Genomic DNA, 25670 nt, shown 5'->3' with positions numbered 1-25670 from the left:
CCCTATTCAAAACAGTGGAGTGACAACGTGCCTCGTAGATGGTAAGCATGGCATCTAGAGGTTTGGAGCTCAACTTCCTTGCAAATCGAAAACGGGCCTCAATGGTTTGGTCAGACAGTAACCTTCTAGCCTTAATTAGATGCGACAATTTGACCTTATGGTCAAATGGGACACATAAATAGATGAAGGACAGAACTTCAGTGAACTTTTCTCCATATATTTAATATGGCCGCAAACCGTAACGTACATTCCCCACAACCATCACATGGGACTTGGCCGAGTTAGTCCTTAAACCCACATCATCTATGAAGGAAACAAATTATTTCAACAATTTTGTAAGGCCTATGTCTGTCCTTGACATCAAACACAGTCATCTGAATATAGCAGAGCTGGCTGTCTTCTAGTGCCCAACCTGGGTGTGTCAGCCTCTCCATTTTTCAACCAAACATCTAGTTCATTAATATAAAGGCAGAAAAGAAATGGAGCCAACACACATCCCTGCCTCACACCATGTTTCACTCTAACTGGGCCAGTACACTCCCCTCTCTTACCATATCTTATACAGTCATTTACGTCTTCAGATCACTTGGCTAAAAAAGAGACCAAAACCTCGCCTCTCCCTAAGGCAAGCATTTTAAGCCACAGCTTCCCCCAATCATCCTGACAAAAATTGAAGTGAGGTCCGTGAAGGCAAGATGGACACGGCCCTTGGTCACCGTGTATTTGTTGATGGCAAGTTGGAAGTTAAGGCACTGATAAATAGTGCTGAGACCTTTCCTAAACAGCTATAGCACTTCAGAAAGACAACCCTTCTCGGCCACCCACGTTTCCAATCCACACAATAAAATCTTACCCAGGATTTTGCTAGTTGAATCAATTAGTGAAATCTGTCATTAACAACAAGGGTCTGCCCTGTCACCTTTTATGGAGCTGGACCATGATTTTGGAGGACCTGCAACCACCGCACAGCCCAAAACATTTGTCAGTAATGGTTCCCGTAATTCAACTTGTCAATGAAGAGGTCAACAGGGACTGAATCGGGGCTGGGTGCCTTGTTTTTTGCACTCTGCACCAGTTCACAAATGACCTCCTTCAGTGTGAGATGTAGTAATGCAGCACTACCCTGACAGTGATCAATTAAGGAGACATTAGGCAGATAGTCATCACTAGTGTCACTAACAGAGACGTCGGCGACGTGCTCCGTCCATTTGGCTGGAGGAACAGTAACATCAATGGGCGTATTATGGGTTATCATTGAAATGGGGGTCATTAATAGTTTCCCAAAAAGCCATGAGTCGTTTCTTACTGTGGCTTCATGTAATTTTCCCCAGGCTCCTCTTCTGATAAAATCCGTCCTTTGAGCAATCTCATACTTATAATTCGTTCTGCACTTTTATACCACCCCCTATCCCTTGGCCCTTGTTTCAGAGCAAAAATAAGATCTTTGTGCGTGTCTGAGCACTGGACATCAGCCCACCTCTGTGGTTTAGGCTCCGGAGCCTTACCCTTAGGGATCAAAAGGTCAAACACTATGGCAAATTTCTGCAAATGCCTGAAGCATGAGCTTAGGGTCGGGTTCAGGCTCTAGACATACTATAATCTCATCCCTACTTCTTTCTACTAAATCTCTTAGGGTAGCATCAGCATTCACAGAAGCCCATTTACGCAGAATCTCCTTGTTCTGATGATATACTATTGGAGTGACAGTGAGTGTAGCAGCCTGTTTTTCCATACCAAAGTCAATAGAGATGGATAAAGGGTAAGATCATTCAAGCAATTTTTCACTATTATGAAGTCAATGGTGTTTCTGATAATGCAGGGGTGTTACAATGAATTCAGTAAGGCTACCCCTGCCTCTACCAACATAAGTAACCTTGCCAACAGTATTGGTCGGTACTAGCTCAGTTGCAATAAAGAGTGAATATTTATTTAAAGTGGAGTTAAAAATGTCATCACGTGGGCTGTCCTTGAAATGTGAAAGATCCTCTGTTTCAGAACCTGTTACCCCACATACTACATTCTTGGAGATCAGGCATAATCTATAATTAACTCCCCCTCCCTCCACGTTTATAGTAAAATCCATGTCAAGTATGCTAAGAATCCTACTGAGTGACTGCTCAAGAGAAGTTACTATATCTGTCCTATTGGAGATGACATTATGATGATAAAAATGAAGTACAACAAGGGTATCCATAGAGTTTGGCAAACAGGTAAATCTGATAATAAGGTGAGCTGAGGTACGTTTTGAAAATTATTAGCCCCAAGGAGGTTGAAATCAGCATTAAAAGTCCCCATTTATCATGGCCCCCCCCTTCAAGGTCATAGCTGGAGTGTGAATAGATGTAAACCCATTTACAAACATAACCTCACAGGTCCAAATCTCTGTGAGACACACATTGCTATAATTCTTAAGCACATCATACAAATCTACATTGTCCATTTTACTGGAAAGACCTGCTATGTTCCAAAACATGCAATTTAATTTAGAGCTAAGTGTTAAGAGTTTTGAGGTGACCCCTGGTGTAAAGTCTACAGAGTCAATCAAAGCAGGATCAGCAGCATTAATAGTGAACTTTGGCTGGCTAGGCACTCGTAGTGGCAATCTTCGCCTATCATTAACCAACAAGGGCTCTGTCAAACCATCATCGGTGAAACTGAAGCTGAATGGATGAGGAAATGAAGTTATATCCTCCCCTGAGTTATGTCCCGCAGTGGTGGGTTTGTCACTTTCAGCCCTTAAGTACCCACTTTACAAGGGGGTTGCTGGTGGCAGACCTGCATAAGTGAGTCAGTCAACATATTTCTGGACGGAAAACTGATTGTGCGTTGGGATTTCAAAGATACTGTAAACACGGGAATCCCTAGCACAAGATTTAAAAGGGTTTGGGCCAGGTGGTTTCTAAAAGTAACCCAGTGGGACAGCCATAATACAGTCGTGAGAGGGATGCTTTTAAGACAACCTTTTCAGCAAGGAACATGGGATACGTTCATGCCTGGAGTTGATAACTATGAAATACCCTTGTTCTTTTTTTTTTTTTTTGGCCTGACAAGACCATGTGTGTAGAAATTATGCTGCGGGCTATGGTCTCGCACCTATAAATATCTGATGACTGTCAGCCAATACACAACTTTATTCTTCAGCTGGTCGTTAACTTAATGTTTGGAGTTTAGGGTTGGTACATTCTTTAGGACTATCACCAGGGGCATAGCCTCTGGTGGCAGCTGGAGTTAAGATGTGGTCTGAAATCCGAGATAAGTTTTGTTGGTGCTACTCTTTGTTGTTTCTGCATTTTGGCATTGATCTTTTAGCCAAGAGGTACTTGAGGTTGAGCTCTACTTCTGCACACTGTGAGAGCTTGAATTGGAGTTTACAGGGCCAACACAGATCCAGTTAGATCAGGCCACAGGGGACGCCCCCCAAGACAGCATTTATTCCAACACACAGGGCGACAGGATGAGATGTTGTCTGAGCTTGTGTAGTGTTAGCGGTTTACGCATTTGCAATGTGACTCCCGTTATTCCCTTGCTTGATCAAAGTTTTTAGAGAAGAGTCTGTGCCCCTAAGAGAGGCTAGCCGGGGTGCTTGGGATGTAGTCAGAGCAACCTCAAAAGCAGCTATGACGGAAGCAAAGCTCGGAGCTTCCCCATGGTATCCCTGTCCCCAACTTCCAAAGCAGATCCTAACAGGTTCATCCTGATCTTCAGCCTTCTTGGCACTGTCGACATTGTTTGAGTGTATAACAGTTTTGCTTTCAAGATTTTTGTTTTTTTTTGGGCAGGGGTGGATTCACGTGGCTGTTTTAGTCAGTCAAGTTACTGCTAGTGTCAGTTGTCAATTCACCATTAGGAACACAAGGATTTGATACTAAGAGTATCATTATGTGTAGTCAGTCATGGTGATAGTGGGGCCCTAACATCAATAGCTGTGGAAGCCTAGAAGAACTTTTTAGTGGCCCTCCAGTCTCTCCACCACACTTTCAATTTCACTATTAATTGCCCCCATAACCTTTGTTAAAGTATTAATAATTGAAGTAGTTAAGAGGTGTTCTTTGGAGGGTGACATGATAGATTCCATTTTCCCCATCAGTTCTTTTCTCAGTTAATGCACCTCAGTTGTAGAAAATCATGCAGATGATGGGGCCAAGAGGGGTGGACCAGCCTCGCCCAGCCGCGGACGGCGACAGGCGGGCCCGGTCTTTGCCCAGGCACATACCCGCAAGCATCCTGTGCAGTGGGTGTAGAATCCAGCTTTTAGCGCTGCAAGGAAGTACCCTGCGGCCCCCACAGGTACAATAGCAGGCTGGGGGCGTTTAGTCCCACCCCAGCAGGCGAGTGCCCGACTTCCTGCTCAGCAGGTGTAAAATCACACTTTTAACGTTTAACGCTGCAGGAAAGCGCAGGTGGCCCCCCACAGACATCACAGGGGCAATGAAAGGCTGGGCAAGGAAGTCCCACCCCAGCAGGCGAGTGTCCAGCGTCCCGTGCAGCAGGTGCAATATTGCGCTTTTGACCCTGCAGGGAAGTGCAGAAGGCCCCAGGCGTCTCGGGTGCAATGGCAGGCTGCAGGATGAATTCCCACCCCAGCAGATGAGTCTCACGTCCCTTGCCATGGGTATAGTATCACGCTTTTAGAGCTGCAGGGAAGTGCAGGAGGCACAGGTGCAATGGCAGAGTGAGGGATGAAGTCCCTCGTCAGCATGCGAGTGTCCGGTGTTCCCAAGGTTTTTGTTTTTTATCGAGTACGATAATTAGCCCCTAATCTGACTTTTTGCTAAATAACATGCAGATATTGGTCCTTACCTCACCCAAATTTGTCTAGCTGGTTTGACTTGCCCATATTTAATGGAGGGTGTGCACTTTATTGCATCCAGTAATTATCAGGTGTGACAAACTTCACACCACTTGTAATTGCTATCCCCAGCACAAAAAGACATTTATGCAGGCATCCACAATATTACAACCACTTGTAATCAGCCCAAAACAACCACTTCACTCTGGGCACCGTCATATCAAAGGGAGGATTAGCAGAATTCACAATACAAGACCATGGTTGAAAGCAAACTGTATATCTTTAACCCCTTCGCTGCCAGGCCTTTTCCCCCTCCTGTGCCGAGCCTTTTTTTGGCTATTTGGAGCAGTTCGTGCTTAGGCCCTCATAACTTTTTGTTCACATAAGCTACCCACGCCAAATTTGCGTCCTTTTTTTCCAACATCCTAGGGATTCTAGAGGTACCCAGACTTTGTGGGTTCCACAGAAGGAGGCCAAGAAATTAGCCAAAAAACAGTGACAATTACGTTTTTAAAAACAAAATTGGAAAAATGGGCTGCAGAAGAAGGCTTGTGGTTTTTTCCCTGAAAAGGGCATCAACAAAGGGTTTGCGGTGCTAAAATCATCAGCTTCCCAGCTTTCAGGAACAGGCAGACTTGAATCAGAAAACCCAATTTTTCAACACAATTTTGGCATTTTACTGGGACATACCCCATTTTTATGATTTGTTGTGCTTTCAGCCTCCTTCCAGTCAGTGACAGAAATGGGCATGAAACCAACGCTGGATCCCAGAAACCGCAACATTTCTGAAAAGTAGACAAAATTCTGAATTCAGCAAGGGGTAATTTGTGTAGATCCTACAAGGCTTTCCTACAGAAAATAACAACTGAAAAAGAAAAATATTGAAATTGAGGTGAAAAAAACATCAATTTTTCTCTACGTTTTACTCTGTAACTTTTGCCTGCAATGTCAGATTTTCAAAAGCAATATACCGTTACGTCTGCTGGACTCTTCTGGTTGCGGGATATATAGGGCTTGTAGGTTCATCAAGAACTCTAGGTACCTAGAGCCAATAAATGACCTGCACCCTGCAGTGGGTTTTCATTCTATGCCGGGTATACAGCAATTCATTTGCTGAAATATAAAGAGTAAAAAATAGCTATCAAGAAAACCTTTGTATTTCCAAAATGGGCACAAGATAAGGTGTTGAGAAGCAGTGGTTATTTGCACATCTCTGAATTCCGGGGTGCCCATACTAGAATGTGAATTACAGGGCATTTCTCAAATAAACGTCTTTTTTACACACTCACAATATCTTACATTTGGAAGGGAAAAATGTAGAGAAAGACAAGGGACAATAACACTTGTTTTGCTATTCTATGTTCCCCCAAGACTCCCGATAAAAATGATACCTCACTTGTGTGGGAAAGCCTAGCGCCCACTACAGGATATGCCCAAAACACAACATGGACACATCACAGAAAACAGAGCTGTTTTTAGCAAAGTGCCTACCTGTAGATTTTGGCCTCTAGCTCAGCCGACACCTAGGGAAACCTACCAAACCTGTGCATTTCTGTGCAAAACTAGAGACCTAGGGGAATCCAAGATGGGGTGACTTGTGTGGCTCGGACCAGGTTCTGTTACCCAGAATCCTTTGCAAATCTCAAAATTTGGCTAAAAAAAACACGTTCCTCACATTTCTATGGCAGAAAGTTCTGGAATCTAAGAGGAGCCACAAATGTCCTTCCACCCAGCGTTCCCCCACATCTCCCGATAAGAATGATACCTCACTTGTGTGGGTAGGCCTAGCGCCCGCGACAGGAAACGCCCCAAAGAGCAACGTGGACACATCCAAATTTTTTAAAGAAAACAGAGGTGTTTTTTGCAAAGTGCCTACCTGTAGATTTTGGCCTCTAGCTCAGCCGCCACCTAGGGACACCTACCAAACCTGTGCATTTCTGAAAACTAGAGACCTAGGGGAATCCAAGATGGGGTGACTTGTGTGGCTCGGACCAGGTTCTGTTACCCAGAATCCTTTGCAAACCTCAAAATTTGGCTAAAAAAACAGATGTTCCTCACATTTCTGCGGCAGAAAGTTCTGGAATCTGAGAGGAGCCACAAATTTCCTTCCACCCAGGGTTCCCCCACGTCTCCCGATAAAAATGATACCTCACTTGTGTGGGTAGGCCTAGCGCCCGCGACAGGAAACGCCCCAAAGCGCAACGTGGACACATCCAAATTTTTGAAAGAAAACAGAGGTGTTTTTTGCAAAGTGCCTACCTATAGATTTTGGCCTGTAGCTCAGCCGCCACCTAGGGAAACCTACCAAACCTGTGCATTTCTGAAAACTAGGGACCTAGGGGAATCCAAGATGGGGTGACTTGTGTAGCTCGGACCAGGTTCTGTTACCCAGAATCCTTTGCAAACCTCAAAATTTTGCTAAAAAAACACATGTTCCTCACATTTCTGTGGCAGAACGTTCTGGAATCTGAGAGGAGCCACAAATTTCCTTCCACCCAGCGTTCCCCCAAGTCTACCGATAAAAATGATACCTCACTTGTGTGGGTAGGCCTAGCGCTTGCGACAGGAAATGGCCCAAAACACAACGTGGACACATCACATTTTTTCATAGAAAACAGTGCCTACCTGTGGATTTTGGCCTCTAGCTCAGCCGGCACCTGGGGAAACCAAGCAAACCAGCGCATGTTTGAAAACTAGAGACCTAGGGGAATCCAAGATGGGGTGACTTGCGGGGCTCTGACCAGGTTCTGTTACCCAGAATCCTTTGCAAACATCAAAATGTGGCCAAAAAAACACTTTTTCCTCTCATTTCGGTGTCAGAAAGTTCTGGAATCTGAGAGGAGCCACAAATTTCCTTCCACCCAGTGTTCCCCTAAGTCTCTTGATAAAAATGGTACCTCGCTTGTGTGGGTAGGCCTAGCGCCCACGAAAGGAAATGGCCCAAAACACAATGTGGACACAACATATTTTTTCACAGAAAACAGAGGTGTTTTTTGCAAAGTGCCTACCTGTGGATTTTGGCCTCTAGCTCAGCCGGCCCCGGGGGGGCAGAAATGCCCTAAAATAAATTTGACCCCCCCCCCCCCCCAAAACCCCCCCTGCCCAGGAGCGACCCTTGCCTACGTGGTCGGTCCCCCTACGTGACATTGGCGCCTAAAAACAAATCCCCGGTGCCGTGTGGTTTCTGCCCCCTTGGGGGCAGATTGACCTAAAATCGGCCAATCGGCCCCCAAGGGGGGCAGAAATGGTCTAAATACAATTTCCCCCCCAGGGGAGCGACCCTTGCCTGATGGGTCACTCCCCATCTCTAAAAAAACAAACAAACAAACAAAAAACACAAACACATTTTTTGCCCTGGCGCCTAGAGGTTTCTGCCCCCCCCTGGTGGCAGATCGGCCTAATAATAGGCCGATCTGCCCCCAGGGGGGGCAGAAATGGCCTAAAATAAATTTGCATCCCCAACCCCCACCCCCACCCCCCCACCAGGAGCGACCCTTGCCTACGGGGTCGCTCCCCCTGCGTGACATTGGCGCCAAAAAACAAATCCCCGGTGCCTAGTGGTTTCTGCCCCCTTGGGGGCAGATTGACCTAAAATCGACCAATCTGCCCCCAAGGGGGGCAGAAATGGTCTAAATACAATTTGCCCCCCAGGGGAGCGACCCTTGCCTGATGGGTCGCTCCCCATCTAAAAAAAAAACTAAAAAAAAAATGTTGCCCTGGCGCCTAGAGGTTTCTGCCCCCGGGGGGGCAGAAATGGCCTAAAATAAATTTGCTCCCGAACCCCCCCCCCTCCCCCCACTGGAAACGACCCTTGCCTACGGGGTCGCTCACCCTGCGTAACATTGGCGCCAAAAGACAAATCTCCGGTGCCTAGTGGTTTCGACCAATCTGCCCCCAAGGGGGGCAGAAATGGCCTAAATACAATTTGCCCCCCAGGGGAGCGACCCTTGCCTGATGGGTTGCTCCCCATCTCTAAAAGAACAAACAAACAAAAAAAAAAAACACCCCAAAAAAATTGCCCTGCCGCCTAGAGGTTTCTGCCCCCCCCCGGGGGCAGATCGGCCTAATACCAATAGGCCGATCTGCCACCGGGGGGGCAGAGATGGCCTAAAATAATTTCCCCCCCCCCCCCCCGGGGAGTGACCCTTGCCTACAAGGTCGCTCCCCTTGCGTGACGGTGCAAAAAAAAGATCCCTGGTAATTAGTGGTTTCTGACCCCCTTGGGGGCAGATTTACCTAAAATTGGCCGATCTGCCCCCAAAGCGGGCAAAAATGGCCTAAATACAATTTTCCCCTCCAGGGGAGCGACCCTTGTCCAAGGGGTCGCTCCCCATCTGTAAAACAAAAACAAAAAAAATCCCTGGTGCCTAGTGGTTTCTGCCTCCCTTGGGGGCAGATCAGCCTAATCAAAATAGGCTGATCTACCCCCCAGGGGGGCAGAAATGGCCTAAAATAATTCCCCCCCCCCCCAGGAAGCGACCCTTGCCTAAGGGGTTGCTCCCCTTGCATGAAATTCACGCAAAAAAAAAAAACTCCCTGGTGTCTAATGGTTTTGGCCTCATCAAAATAGGCCAATCTGCCCCCAAGGGGGGCAGAAATGGCCTAAATATAATTTGCCCCCTAGGGGAGGGACCCTTGCCTAAGGGGTCGCTCCCCACCTAAAAAAAAAAAAAAACATAACAAAAAGAAAAAAAAAAAAAGAAATGATCCCTGGTGCCTAGAGGTTTCTGCCCCCCCCTGGGAAAGGCCTTCCCAAAAAAATGCCCCCCTGGGAGCGACCCTTGCCCAAGGGGTCGCTCCCATTGCGTGAAATTCGCGCAAAAAAAAAACTCCCTGGTGTCTAATGGTTTCTGCCCCCCTTGGGGGCAGATTGGCCTCATCAAAATAGGCCAATCAGCCCCCAAGGGGGGCAGAAATGGCATAAATATATATTGCCCCGTAGGGGAGCGACCCTTGCCTAAGGGGTCGCTCCCCACCTAAAAAAAAAAAAGAAAACATCACAAAAAAAAAAAAACTCCCTGGTGCCTAGAGGTTTCTGCCCCCCCGGGGGCAGATCGGCCTATGCCCCCCCTGGGAGCGACCCTTGCCCAAGGGGTCGCTCCCTTTTGACAGTTTCAGAAAAACAAAAAAAATTCCTGGTGTCTAGTGGGGTTTCAAAAGCCGGATTGCAAGCAATCCGGCTTTTGAAACCCTGTGAGAGACTTCAAAGGGAAGGAAATACATTTCCTTCCCTTTGAAGCCTCTCGGGGCCTCCCCCATGGGGGAGACCCTGTGACTAATCAGTGTGCGCTGCTTCCCCCTTCCATCCCTGACTTGGGGGAGTGGAGGGAAACCCCACAGAGGGAGCGCTAGCGCTCCCTCTGGGCTCTGTGCACAGGACGTAATGGTTACGTCCTGGGCACAGCAGCACTGTGCCTCAGGACGTAACCATTACGTCCTGGGCACAGAAGGGGTTAAAGGAATACATAACAGGAACATTAGTTGCGACCTGTACTTTGCTCTACGTTGCCACGGCTGGAGATGGAGCACTTGCACTAATACTAGTACCTGAACTTGCTTCTTGTGCTGCCTATCATGGGGGACGATTTCACAATAATTATTTAATGAATTCATCATCTGAGTCACTATCTTAAGTCAGCAACTTCTTAGCTTCATCTGACTTCGACTCAATATCTTCAAGATCCTTATTCTTTTTCTTTGTCTTTGGTCTAACTCTTTCCTCTTTCTCATGTGCAATTGCAGGATGCATTCCAATACCCTGTAACATTTCTGTTATACAAAATTTCTGATCATTGTCCCATCTTGCTTCTAACTAGGTTTTCTCAGCTGTTCTCATTCGTGTGTCAATTTTTAAATTCTCTTGTTGTCTGGCCACTAACTCCCAAATAGATAAAGCTTCAAATTGTGGTGGTCTCGAAGGGGGGCATTAATTCATAAAGTACTCTTTTCAAATTCTCTCAAATTCTCATAATAAAACTTCCATGAGCAGGAAACGTTAAGCTCCCTTCCTTCGCTGTAATTTTGCACCATTGTTTTAACCCAATACATGCTGAAGGACCGTTCTCCTCAATTACAATGTATGTGGATGTACCTTGTGATGGGACAATTTCTCCTAGTCTGACTGGAATGCAAGCATCATTCTTAATGCACTCCTTAACCCTTTGAAAATTGTCATTTTCCCTTTTAATTTGGCTCAAAACTACAAATGAAATTTAAAACGAGAAGTAGTTCAATACCAAAATCCTTCTTGTTTGCTACTCTTGACCAATAGTGAAACGCTATTGTCCACCAATCCGTTTGCAGCTCCTTTTTTACCAACCGACCAAACTCAGCGCGGACCCAATGATGTCACATCCACACACGGGCTGACAAAGCCTCGCGGACGAGCTGCAACTGAAGGCTGATTCATACTAAAATTAAATGCAAAATATTGCGAGCAAGAAAGAAAAATCAGCAAACCAACTGGTCTGCTTACTACAGGTAGAGGCACAATCATTCGGAAGCTTGACGGAATTTTAAACTGTGGCTTTTAGCTCCGACAGCTACTTCTTCGACTTTAGCTTTCTCTCGTCCACAAGTAAAATTTGACCTGCAAATTTCACTCTTGACTAATAGAAAATCCTGCTTGAGGTCTCAGGAATCACCAATATATGTCAAACTAGCATTCATTTAATACGCATACTAGAAATACTATTTGTCACCCATGCCCGATTGACCTAACACAGCAAACAAGTTACAACAACAACCAAGTTTCTAATACACTTGTACATTTCTTTGGGGTCTTAGACCACGTGGGGTCTGCACATCAACATTGAAGTGGATAATTGTTTTTAGCACAAAGCACCACAAATACTTGAAGTACGACGATTCCCTACTCTCACCCTTTGGAGTACGCACACTCCCTAATCAACTACATTGGAGTACACAGACTCCCTATTTCTCTCACACATCACAATTCATCTGCAATTCGCCAAAGCATTGCAAACACAAACCCTACTCAAAACTCAAAACAATCACTGGGAACGTACCATGTTTTATCTAGACAAGCATTGCCAAACCAAATTTCACCTAAACAAACATTGGCAAAACCAAATGTTAAAAAAACAAACAAAATTTCAACAAACTTTGGCAAAACCTAAGCTCTAAATTCTCTCCTATTAAATAGAGCCATCAAAACTAGAATGTTTCCTTCCTATTGAAAGTCCCAAAAGTTACTAACGAAGCTTCTATTGGACAGACTATACGGTGGTTTAGTTTGCAGCCAATGAACATCATCTGCGCATCAGACGTATCTCTTCACGTTTTCTGCAGCCATGATTGGATTATGCTGTCACTCCATTCTCTTCCTCTCACATTAGCTTCTGTACAACAATTACATTTAAAACTGTATAGAAACATTACATGAGCTTCCTGCCAAAAATAAAACTCGAACAAAACAAAATAAGTTACATGATAAACACAACATTCAGCACTCAGGCTCTTTGTTTAACTAACAATTTTTATCTCAATGAATTATGCAACAGGGACAGTCAGAACAAAACAGAAATTTCCACTATTCAAGTCACACAGGATGTTTGAAAAAACATTATTTTGCAAAGTTAGCATTCTTTTAAACATTGTGCCTCTGGAAAATTACTAAAATGTGAGGCCTTTAAACTAGTGCTAAGCATGAAGAATAAAACATTTCATTTACATTTAAACCATTAATCTTTTAGTACATGCTGATAATCATCAGCATGATAATTGTCAGTATATTTATGATTAAGCATAATATATTTTAATTTCATGACGAACTTCATTGTGACTGACACCAGAGTGATCACATTTCCCAAAACACACATTTTTCAGTTAGGCTTTTAAATACATGTTATTTCACATTATGTTTAAGTGACACAATTTGTTAATAATATTTGCACTCCAAACAATGCTTAATTTGTGCTTGTTTCCAGTGCTGAGCACCAGCACTTATTTTTCAGCCTCAAGCATTTACTGCGAGCAATAGACACAAATGGGAAAGATGGAGGAAGCGGAAAAAAAAGGGTCACAATGGGAGAAAGCAGAAAGCTGCAAGAGTGAGCTGAAGGGGCAGGGAGTGGCTGTAAATACATTGAAAAGGCCCTATATGGCTTCAGGATTATGCTGCCTCAGTATTCAGTGCTCCCACATTGAATTGCAGGAGCAGCATGTTTAAGAGGAGGGCTTTGGGCACCGGCACATGTTTATTTAAAAATTAAGCACCGAGTCCAACACATGTAAAATGTAAGTGTTGTGTAAACCAATTGCATAACTAAACAAAATACTAACAGTTTGCCTTCTATATAGCTCACTGTTTCACGGTGTCTTTTCAGATTGTTCAACAACCAGCTAACTGATGCATGTGCGCACTCATTTGCGAACCTTCTGAAGCAAAAGCATAACTTCACAGCTCTGAGGTAAATAATTGTTAATCTTTTCCTTTATAGGGTGATGGGGTGCCAGGAGGTTACCCAATTGGATTGTTACCTAATAACTTTTTTTACTTTCAGATTGCATTGTGAGCATGCAAATAGGGCACGATGTCGATTATTTTGCAAAACGACATCATAAAACTGTAGTTAAGGAAGCACGCTCACGCCATTATAGTGGCCAAGGGCTCTAAAGCTTCCACGCGAAGTATTCACGGAAGGGCAGTAATTGCAAGGACATTGGACCCGATTCACACAACCGAGCTTGTAAAGGTGGGATCAGTGGCTTAACGCAAATTGAGTATGAAGAGGGACTTCAGAGTCTTCCATATCACATATATATTCTTTGGTGCTGGGCTGAAAGGCGCCCCCCCTTGCGTGTGGGTTCCCTATAGGGGGAGGGCCCCGCTCCGCTGCAGGGGCCTGCTTTAAACTCTTGGTTAGAATCTACACCCTTAAGTTTGCTCCTCCATATGTGTTCTGTTTTTTTCATTTTACAGTGTTTAAAAGTGAATTCCAAAAGATATTCATGCAGCTTTTCAGTGGCCTGAAGATATGTATGGGTAAATCATGTGGACGTTTACATTCAAATTTTAAACTTTTTGTCTCCTTCCCTTTTATAATCCTTTTCCTACACACCCTCATTAACAAGCAATGGCAAAGCTAATAGTTCTCACCTTTTACCTTCTAAAGCAGGTCTGTTGGTCTTGCCAATGAGTTTCAGCTTTTGTTCTGCTGGTAAAGGGAAAAAAAACGCGATAAAACTTGTACATACACATGCGTCATCACACATGACGGCATGACTGACAGGACAGCGTGATTATGTATAAGGGCTCATACATCACCATGCACCTGTGTACATATGGAATGACACAGTCACTAGTTTTTTGTTTTATTTACAGTTCCAAGATTAAGGCTAATCATGAAGCAGTACACTCAAAAAATAAATTAAATACGTGAAAGCAAATAATCAGCCCAACATTAAAATGCATCTGGGAATGCCATCGATTTTTTTCTTAGAGCTTTTAATTTTGCGAAAGTGTTCACTGCAAACAGAGGGATGGGGAGCATCAGAAGTGCGGTTGTGGGAAGAAGTCTACTAGGGGGAGATCAGGGGAATCAATCTAGAAGCAGAGGGAGAAAAATAAAAAAAATGAAAAATAATATGGAATGTGATGAATAAAAGTTGCATGCACTTTATTGAAAAGATCTACCTGCTTTACGTGGTGTATGCTATACATAATAATTTTTACAAAAAAAGGTTTACATAATTATTAAATTTGTGGTGTCTCTGTCCATCCTTATGGCTGTCACCTCAAGTTTCTTCTGTAAGTCTAATACCTCTGCACAGGTGAACACCATGGGGCGTAGCGAAGTATTCAGTGGAGAAAATGTGTGGAACATCGTTTTGTTTTTAACCTTCAGAGAAATGTAGAGCAAAATAAGTGATCACTTTCGGTAATGGGGCAGCTAAGTTATTTCACTTTTCTGTGAGCAGCGCCAATTCAAGTGTACTGCTCAATAGCGTCGGGGGCGTCAGTTTGCCCTATTTATTTTGAGTTCCTTCCCTGCAGCCTCTGGCATCTATCTTAACTGTGGCCTTTTCCTACCCCTTTCGCGCCACATCGAGAAATTTGACTACTCTGTAAATCAGCTGTACGTCTTGGCCCATAACACAGGCAGTAGTTTCCCCTTAATTAGCCTTACCATCAGTCTGAGAAAGCAAGGCCTTGGTAAATGAGCCATGGGCCAGATAAATGAAAGCACGCACATTGTATGTGGTTTAGTGATTCACACTTGCAAATGTTGCAGAGGATGCAGCTACAAGACATCGCACAATGTATCACCCAGAGATAGAAGTTGACATCTCAGTTGCATGATTTAATTCTTATTTCTGTTTTTTGGTTTGTTGTCACATAGCTCTGGGCATCCATTGCGTTACAGGTAGGTAACAGCACCTCCCTTCTTTTCAGCCTTGATGGCTTCTCCAAGTTCTCGATGAATGAGACTGACTGAGTGGACTCTTGAGCAGTTTTCTTTAAAAAGCTGTAGCTTCGGTACCATTCCAGGGCTCTTTGAGGCTCAGCTCATCTGTAATTCTTGGAAAATTCTTAATGCCATTTGTGCTGTGGATTTTCTGGTTTGTGCAAAGTTCTTTCCATAGCACATCCTTCAGTGTGTCTACTCCTGCATTTTTTAGCCTAAAACAATATTTAATGAAGAGTAACTCGGCCGCCCTCATGCAGTTAGTCACCCAAATTCAAGACTTAGTTGGCAGACCGCGGTGCCTTTTGGGAGTAAATAGAATTATCTCTAATCGTCCAATTTACCACTATATGTATAGATGACATATAAAATTGCCAGAAAGAACTTTGACCTGAAAAGTTCTAATATAGAATCTCCGCAATGGCCACAGCGTTTTATGTACATTTGGCAGAGTTGACATTAGAGATCACTGGCTTTGTTTAGAATGGCTTTATGCGGCATCCTATAGCATATGTTTCCATCTTGCCAACCCCCCCAGTTACTGGTACACCATAACCTATTCAATGCTGTCTCCACCTATCGACAAAATGTGCCAAACGTAAGTTGTTCCAAAGGGGATAATTATAGTTTTGTTACTTTTACCTGTAGATCATTGTCACTGATATATCTTTGAAGACAGGCAGGGAAACGTGAAAGACAATGGGTGTGTGGTCCAGAAGAAAAGTGTCATCCGCATACCGCAAGGCAGGAACATGCTCAGAATCCAGTTTTGTTTAGAAGGCCCTTGTTTGTTTGTTATTGCATTAAGTCTGCTGCATACAAATTAAAAAAGAATCAAGGACAGTACACAGCCCTGTTTTAACCTTGGTTGGTGATAATCGGGTTTCTTGTTAAGCTGCGATAAGAGCTAGGGCCCTGGTTAGTGACTGCATTTACAAGTGTAATTTGATTGTGCACTGTTCATTTTTCAGCCTCACGCTGTTTTTGAGGTTGATCATGGCAGCAGCAGGAGATGTGACACCCCTAGAGACTGTTGTTTTTAGGTCTTGCCTACAAGACATCACTGGAGCTGTCTATTGCAAAACTTATTGTTAGCTTACGGTAGGCTTAGAGCTCACCCACTGTTTACCATTGGTTGCTTTTACTGTACTCTCATTTGCTTGCGTCTTATTCGTTATGTGGGCTTTAACTTCCTCTTCATGCATTTTTCTGTCCAGGGGAGCATGGTGCATTGTGTGTGCCATCCATTGCTTGCTTTTCAGGGGCCGATATTTTTTTTGTTTAAGCACTTGACACAAATGCATGTGCTTCCCAGCTGTCTTCTTCATATATCCCCCCCTCGCCGTGTTTCTTGATTTTTCTCTGGGCATGTGCTTCTCCCTACCCCCTGTAAAGCACTCACTTTCCTGAGCTTCTCCCCTGTGTTTCTTTCTTTCTCAACTCTTTGCATCTCTCCCCAGCTCTACGTTGCACTTTCTCATCCAGCTGCTTCACCTGCTCCTCATTCCCGTCTGTTGGCTTCCCTCCCACGCCCTCTTTGTTGCTTCCTTCATGACCCACGTGTTGCTTCCGCTGCCACCCAGTTGATTTCTCAAGCTTACCATTTCAAATTTCAACCCCACCCCCCTGTCTTGCTTCCCATTACCTGTGTTCTTTACTTCCATACACTGCACTACTTTTTTTTCCTTTGGATTTTTTTGTGACATTGGAAGATGTGGGATAAACTGTCCTGGCTAAATATTATATTGTGGTGCAAGAGCTGTTGTAGATGTTCTTGCTGGAGACACTACGTAATGCCTCAAGACGCCATAACCTTCAAATGAATCCCAATATAAAGCAACACTTTAAGTGAAGAAAAAAAAGCCTAGAAAACAAGTTCCTCCTGTGTGTTGTTTCGCAATACGTGTCCGGTTTGACGCACTTTAGGGTAAGTTCAAACTGAACCTACTTCAGGATCTTCGCTACACTTTTGGAATGGTAAGGTGTTGCATATGTGGACATGATTGCAGGATAAAGTTGGTGACTATGCCATATTTAATGAGATAAAACCAATGATTTACAGTTCTGTCCAACACTTGCAGTGACCCTAGATTAGTGTTTTCTTATCAGCACCAGGCGGGCAGCACTTCTGCAACGTGTATTGAATACACCCCTATTGATTTAATGCAGTAAGTCTGTTAGGTAAAACCAAGAGGGCTTAGAAAACTCTGGTCCAGCAGAGCTGCCCACTAAAACACAGTACACTAAATGAATACAACTGCAGGCTTCCGAGACAGGAAAATAAGTTTTTAATGCTGCTTCTATTGTTGTTTAATTTACTGTCCCAAGACAGCGGATGTCACTTGGGGAGGTAAACCAAAAAAAGAACATACGTTTAAATACACACAAAAGTGTGTTCCACAAAAGGAGTGGCGAGGCAGCGAATGGTTGCTGCTGGGTATGCCAAAAAAGTGTGAATGTTTATGACTAAAAAATATAAGAAAGGTGACGGGGATGGTGGGTGGGGGAACACAGAGGAGTGAGTGAAGGGAGAAAAGCCCACAAGAGACAGAGCAAGTAGCACGTGAGGATGAGCAACACAAAGCACAAGGGAGAAGTACGTGGGGAAAAAGCTGGAAAATGTGTGCGCTCTCATGGAGTGCTTAGCCAAGCAAAAAGTAGTTCCTAATAGTGATTGGAAGAACACAAGTAAAGAGGTCATGCTCAAGGGGAGGGACAAACACATGAAGAAAACACACATCATTGAATGAGAAGCAAACAAATGAGTGACTAAGCCAACTAATGATGCTATAAGCACAAGCAAGTTCACAAAAAGTATTTAACTACCAGACCTCTTGCGCTGTCTGGTAGGCAGGACCTAACAATGGGTGTCTTCCCCTCCGCTTTGCTGTCTGGACAGGCCTTAAACCATAATCGTTTTTTATTCATTTCCAGCACAGGAAACTCCCTACAAAGCATATGTGAATCTCTACCAAGATATGACTTTGTAGGAATTTTGGATGCCCTTCCAATCACATTTATACTCCCTTTCTCGGCACAGCTCTTAAAATAGGAAAATGAAAATCTAACTTAAGCGCAGATATTTGACATCTTTAAGTGCCCTTTGCGAGACTGAAATTCTACAAACATTCATTGACTCGGGATGTAGAGTTCTGAATCATAGATGGTTTTTCTTTGCACACGAGACACATTTAGGTAATGCATAAACGGTTGTGAATTTGCCCAATGTTTTATATGCTTTCCACTTTGGAATAACTAAGCTGCCATTGTTTGTTCCGTCCTGCTATAAATAGCCTTTTAGTGGGAAACCTTGTCCATAGCTTTCACAGTTCACCAAACGTGTTTATTTATTTTTCCCAGATCAACATCTCTCCTACCAAATCTGACAAAGCCATAGCATGCAGGCCGTAAAAAGGAATCCACTAGCCTATTAAGCAATTCACATAAGCTGCGAGAGACTGATCAGTCAGTGTGATGATCAACCCTTGTCATGATCCTACAATCCCTTTCTCCGTTGTAATTCAAACTTGATGAGCAAAACCCATTTTTATACGGCCTACGGAAACCTTTAGTTGTCTGGCCAGCCTAATGTACTAAAAAATAATAATAATAAAAATACAAGCATTATACATACTTACCGGGCTTTCAGTCTATCTTTTTCATCCATTAGTCTCTTCATGTCTCGTTCTTATTTTGTTTCTGCCAACCACAGAATGCCTCCTGAGGGAATGGGTTAGGCTAATTCATCCAGTTGCTGTATTGCCTAATCATATGTGTAAAGTCACTGGGAAAGGAGTGCTCTTCACTGCCAGCGCTGGTGGGCCTAGGGCTGCTGGGCCGCACCTTTTTATTTATTTATTTAGTTTTTTCCATATTGCATATGTTTCCAAAAAGTATAATAAAAAAATATGCCCACTTGCCATAGAACCAATCTGTTGCCTTTACCACACTTACTCTGAGTTTGTTTTTATGAGGAATGAAAGAGCAGTGCCGCATTCTGATAAACACTCCTACGTGTTCAAACCACTGTGGAAAAGGAAGGCCTGACTTATATTTTTGTCTGTCAGTCTTCTCTTTTTCTTAGGCTGTCTTCTGTGGCAATGAAAAATCACCACTGCAGCTAAGTTTGTTTAGAGCAGGGAGATAGGGAGTCACAGAATTCTGTGGTTGAAAACGAAAAATGGGTGTGATGTAAACAGCAATTGCAGGAGATTTTCATACCCACAGTTCTTTTCAATTACACTTTTGAACATTGTAGTTTTCTGACTTACACATATAACATACTGAAATATTTTCTTTTTTCTACAGTCCCCTTCCTAAATAAAATCTAAAATCATCCTAATTTAGTTTCATATTCAATGTTATATGCCTGAGCAGTAGTGTATTGCAGTTGACTTCTGACAGCCACAGACCTAGATTTTTTTGCAAACTGTTGCAACTTTGTTTAATCCTAATAACTGTGCTAGAAAACGCAGGTGTTGTTCTGATGATATGCGGGTTTGTAGACTTTCATGTCAAGTCTTGCGTTAAGAAATGTGGTTGCAAAGTAATACAAATGTAGTTCTAGAACTTTAAAAGTGACTTTTGCACCACTCCTTTAACTAAGGCAGATTTAAATGTGAGGCAGGTCATAGTAACACTGCCCAACTACAGTTATACAAACTTCATAGTTCTCCAGGCTGGCGATTTCTTGGGTTGACTAAAAATAAATTGACACCCACATCCCACCCCGCCCATCTCATTTGTTGGGCAAAGGGGAGGACTGTCACAGACAATACAGCAACACAAGCTACAGAAAATAGAGGCAAAATGGAGGTATATTAACCACTTAGTTTTACAGTGGACATGATAGTCATTTGGTAGGTTTGTACTTTACAAGTCCCATACATATATTATTTATGATAATTTATGCTGCATAGCCACTTTTATTTAGGATGCCTCTGCTGCACTCTGAAGGGTGTTCAGATTTTAAAGTGCCAGAAAAATGTAGAATGCTGCTACAAGACATCTCCTCAATGCCGAAGATTGATGAATTTCCTCTGGATTCCTTTCTGTAAGTGTTTTTAGGTTATGCGCTATCCCAAAAATAAGAGAGCATTGAATACCAATGACCAGCATAATATGTACATGCACAGACTTTAAATGTTTTTTTAATGGCAAAATATTATTGCATTAGTCAAAAACGTTAATTTGGATTTGAATTGTTTAGACTGGGGAACAACTATATCACATCAGAGGGGGCAGAGGTGTTGGCCGATGGAGTGAAACAAAGCAAGTCCCTCCAGTTTCTGGGGTGAGTTAAAATTTCATTGAGTTATCATAATGTATGCATAATTAATTCAGCATGATGTTATAGGCTAAGGGTCTATAGGAAAAAGTCTTATTTATGTTAATGGGCTTTGGAATGTTTATGCGTAATGTGTTGTCATAGTTTTGTGATGCTCGGGGTTCCAGACCGTCATTTACACTGGGTCTGTAGTGATGGACACGGAATGCTGGTTTCTTTCATTAAATAAATATTCATCTGTGTTCATCTACTTGGAGTCTCTCCATTCATTCAGCAACATAATGTGATTTGGCGACGAGTGGAACAAGAAACCAGCACATTGCCGGGAACCCGTTGCATGTGTTAATTATTACAAACATTTCTTCTGGTCCTTCTCTGCTTGCTCAGACACCAGAGATCTACTCTGGGTGAGTGAAGGTTCTCTATTAAGGCTTTTTTGCTGCCATTAATTTGTGTGAGAACTTAAATGATAGTTTTAATACAACGCTTGCTTCAACATCTGATTTCAAAGCTGGCTCACTCTGGGTCACTTTGTTGCGCGCACTGGATATTCTTTCTTAAAGTGTATTATTCTACAGTTGACTCACACTGGGACAATCTGTTGAGTGCTTCGAATATTCAATCATAACACATGCTGTTACAGAAACTCAGTGTGTGAAACCCAAAGTGTGTGCTTGGTGTAGACCCACGCACATCAGAAAACAATATCACACACAAGATGGTCTTTATACTCCGCTTGTTTCAAGTACACACGCTGGTCTTTATCGCGCTGCACTCGCATTGTGCACACCGACTTAATGGCTTGTGGCAAATTTTCAGTATTTGAAGCGAGTGCCTTGAAAATATAGAAACTAAACCTTATGGTTCATAGTTTTCTGCTCTGTCAATCAGTGCATTATTGGAGCAACTTTCACATATAACTACAATTGTCTCTTGGGAAAATGTTGCAGCAAATTTCTAGTTGGATTACCCACCATCATATAGCGAGTGCTTGGAGGCTTACACATTCTTACTTGTGATTAAAGTTTGTTTTCCAACCAGAGGAAGTAGCAGCTGTGATGTCATTATCAGCATAAGTGGCAGAGAATATATTTTGTATTTTCTCACTGTCCATGATTTAAACAAATTCTAGAGTGAAACAATCGGTAATGGACAATGTAAATACAGTTTTACCTAAAGCCAAAACCTCTGAAAAATATAAGATCAAGAAAATTTAAAAAAATCAACCTATCCCAACAGGAACCTGTTTCAGGTGTGGGTCCAAGAGTCACTTGGCCAATACGAATACATGCCCTGCTATAGGGAAAGTATGTATGAAGTGCAGGAAAAGTGGTAATTTTGACCACGTATGCAAACACATACAAAAGGTGGTTTATGTGAGTAATCCAGATGAGACAGCAACAGTAAACAAAGTGGAAGAAGTTACAAGTGGGAAAAGAGTGGTATTGTCACTATGTGAGAGTTTGCCCATCAATATATTATCTGAGAATGGAAAATCAGGAAAAAATGAGACCCTATGTGTGAGATCAAAATTGGTGGTCAATATGATGGTCACAGAAGACTCCGGTTCATCTATTAACATAGTTTCTGATAAGTTATTCGAACAAGAATGGAAACAAATGGAGTTATGTCCCCTAGACATCCTCACAGGTAACATTTGGTGGACAAGAAATAGACATGATGGGGTTTTTCCATGAGAACATCCAGTACAAGGAAAAGTCGATCAACACTAAAGAGTATATAGCAAAGAAAGGGTATAACATTCTAGGTTGGTGTGGTGAAGGTTAAATTTGAAATGGTTTTAAGGCTGGGAACCTCTCACCCCATTTCATTGGTGGAGAAAGTAAAGGTGAAAGTGTCTTTGGTGAAGGTGGTGTTCGACAAAAAGTAAAACTATTTTTGAGGACAGACTTGGGGTGGTGAAAGGGTTTGAGCACAAAATTATATTAAAACCTAATGCCATGCCAGTAGTACATAAGGTTTGCAATGTCACATTTAGCGTCAGGAATAAATTAAAAGCACAATGGAAAAGCTTTGCAAAGGAGATGTCATAGAACTAGTAGATTTGTCGGACTGGATCTCACTAATAGTTGTGGCCCTAAAGAAAAATGGAGATCTCAGACTCTGTGTTGACCTTAGATCACTTAACAAACACATTCAGGTTGACTGTTTCCCTTTGCCAAAAATCCAGGAGATGTTTACTCAGTTGGGAGGTTGCTGATTTTTTCCACGTTGGATCTCAGGGCAGCATAACATCAATTTGAAAGCGAAAATTCTTGTTCCTTAATGGCCTTTATTAATTCATTTGCTGTTTTTTGCTTCCAATGTATACCATTTGTATTAGCTTCCACGGCCTCAGTGTTTGAAAACCTCCTGTTTCAGTTGTTGGGCGAAGAAAGCGGACCATTGGCCTATCAAGATGATATTCTGATTTGCTCAGTCACATGCTTCGCATTTGCAGAAACATGAAAGGGTCTTAAGTATATTGGAAGAGAGTGGAATTACAGTTAAGCAGGAGAAATGCAAGTTCATGTTGGAGGAAGGGGAGTATTTGGGACACAAGATTGCAGCTAATAGCCAAAGGAGGATCTCATAAAAGCCTCAGCAAGTGTCTGTATCCTATGGACAAGAATCAGCTGAGATCCTTCTTAGGTGTATGTGAATATTATTCTAGATTTGCATAGAACTTTACATTACAAACTGAGCCGTTGAGGACGTTACTGAGAAGTGGAGGTGAGATTCAAGTGGGAGCAGGAGCAAAGTGAAGCTTGTGATATACTACAGTCCCTTATTATCAAAGCACCTGCTCTGCAACCCTAGTGTGATGACTTACCATCAATTGTAACAGTGGATGCTTCTAACTTGGGAATTGGAGCAGTGTTGTCAGTTGGTGGATGGAAAAGAGTGCATGGTGCCATTTGCATCCAAGAGATTGTCAGCAGCTGAGAAGAACTACAACATGATTGAATGAGAAGCATTTGTGTGTGATTGGGGGTACACCATTTCATAAAATATTTGTAGGGAAGAGAGTTCACATTAGTCACAGATCATAAGTCTTTGGTCTCTCTCTTCAATGATAAAGGGTTAGGGTGTGCTAGCCCCAGGTTGGTACGGCTAATTTCCAAAATGTATGAATTTAAAGTCAAAGTGAAGCACATTGCTGAAGGAAAAAATTGTCATGCAGATTTTCTTTCTAGGTGTCCGAAACTGTCATGCCGCGGTAGACGCCCGGGTTGCGGTAGACGCCGCGGCGGACACCCAGGTCGCGGGGGTTGCCGCGGCTCCCGCAAGAGCCATGGAGGCTCCAGGGAGCCGGTCTGAGGGCCGCGGCGCTCGCCGCTTCCCTTTTTTCAAGTTCTGCCATAAAGGCAGACGCGGCAGAGCCTGAAACCCCGAGGGGGTTTCAGGCATGGCCGCACACAGCGCATCATGCGCTTTACATTCATTTTTCATGCATGTTATTTCCTGCCCACCACTTACCGATGTTCCTAGGGCAAACCGAACCCTTACACTTGGGGCTCTTTATACTTGCCTTTTTCTCTTCCCAGCATGCTTACCACTTCCTCTCTGCCCAGCATGCATTGTTAAACACACATACCTAATTCATTATTGTTTTCTTTTTCCCAATCCAAGATGGTGGTGTTCTACTTCCTGTTTTCTATTTCCTGTCCAGGGGTATATAAGGGAATTCCAACTGCTTGTCCATTGCGTTGCAAACACTCCTTGGTGGTAGTCACGCTTCTATTTTGATATCCTTCTGCGAAACCTGTCTGTTCCAGATCTGCCTTGTTTTCCTGCCTTCCTGATCTACGGTCCTAATACCCTGGTGTCCTCCTTTTCGTTTCAGGGAGTTCCTGTGGAGGTTTTTTACCCTACTGGGGTTTTTCCTCTGGGACTCCTTCTGGAGGGCACGGACTGTGGTGGTTCGCTCATACCAAACAGCACCGTGGCTACCGGAAGGGGTCGCCCCTACCTCGGCCAGAGCAGAACCCGTCGGAACAAGGACCGTTCTCCTACACCTCTCAGCTACGAGGGTAAGACCATTGAAAACCGCGACAGATTGCAACGCCCAAAATTCCTGTTGCAGTCCGGAACTATGGATAACCCAGTGGCAAACACGGAACCTACTAACCAGGACCTACTGGCGACGATACAACAACAGGCTCAAGAACTCCAGCAATTACGTACTGAGAATACGGTTTATCGACAAGCCTTTGCCTCCAGGACCACAGATGTCCCTGCAGTAGCCGCCTCTACACCTCGATTTTCCGGGGATCCCACCACATTAAAAGAATTCCTGGATGCCTTAACGGTGTACTTTGCCTTTCGCCCCTCGCAATTTGTACAAGATAAGACCAAGGTGGGGTATTTGATTAGTGCCTTATCAGGACCAGCCTTGGCCTAGGCCACACCTCTAGTAACCAGAAACGATCCCTGTCTATCTAATTATTCCACCTTTATCACTACTTTTAAACAGATGTTTGAACGCCCTGGACTCGAGGCGTCAGCAGAAGAGGCTCTTTGCGAAGTCCAACAAGGGAGTCAAGATGTATTACAATACATCACCTGTTTCAGACAATTAGCTGCAGAAACAACCTGGGTGGAACGTACCTTGGTGACACTCTTCCGTAGAGGTCTAAGAGAGGACATCAAAGATGAACTAGTACATTCTGCCAGGATAGAAAACCTCAAAGGGTTGATGGACCAAGCACTAACGATAGAGTATCGGTTGAATGAACGACGAATGGAGAAAAAGAAGAGTCGTTTGCCTTCTCACTCAGTACCATCTCGTCCCTTCGCCCATCGTTCCGAGGAAGTCCGTCCTGAATCCAAAGGGAATACCAAGGAAGAGCCCATGCAGATTGACACAGCTCGCGGACCTCTATCCACCAGTGAAAGGGGACATAGACGAAGGAAGGGGCTTTGCCTATATTGTGGTGCAGCTGGTCACCTAATTCGCGCCTGCCCCATTCGTCCAACCAAGCCCTTGGGAAACGCCAACTCCCGTCCCCAGTAAGAAGGGTGAGGACGGGATATCGTGATATACGTTCTATTTGCTCTTCCAGGGAGGAAGGAACTGCTCTTTTTCTCTTACCAGTTACCCTCCATTTAACTGATGGCCGCGAAGCAAGAACTTTGGCTTTATTGGACTGCGGAGCCAGTG

The 25670-nt window shown here is 43.5% G+C and overlaps 1 protein-coding gene across 4 annotated transcripts in view; it reads left to right on the top strand.

Moving 5' to 3' along the window:
- NOD2 (nucleotide binding oligomerization domain containing 2) overlaps positions 1–25670 on the top strand; it is a 302117-nt gene that overhangs the window by 196976 nt on the left and 79471 nt on the right. For all 4 annotated transcript variants that reach the window (XM_069216441.1, XM_069216437.1, XM_069216439.1 and 1 more), the window contains 2 exons: positions 13138–13221; positions 20429–20512. In XM_069216441.1, coding sequence (XP_069072542.1) covers positions 13138–13221; positions 20429–20512 — 168 coding nt within the window. The remainder of the gene's footprint in view (positions 1–13137; positions 13222–20428; positions 20513–25670) is intronic.

This window comes from Pleurodeles waltl, chromosome 12 (assembly GCF_031143425.1).
Source record: "Pleurodeles waltl isolate 20211129_DDA chromosome 12, aPleWal1.hap1.20221129, whole genome shotgun sequence".
NCBI lineage: Eukaryota > Metazoa > Chordata > Amphibia > Caudata > Salamandridae > Pleurodeles > Pleurodeles waltl.
This window is presented reverse-complemented; position numbering and strand designations above follow the sequence as displayed.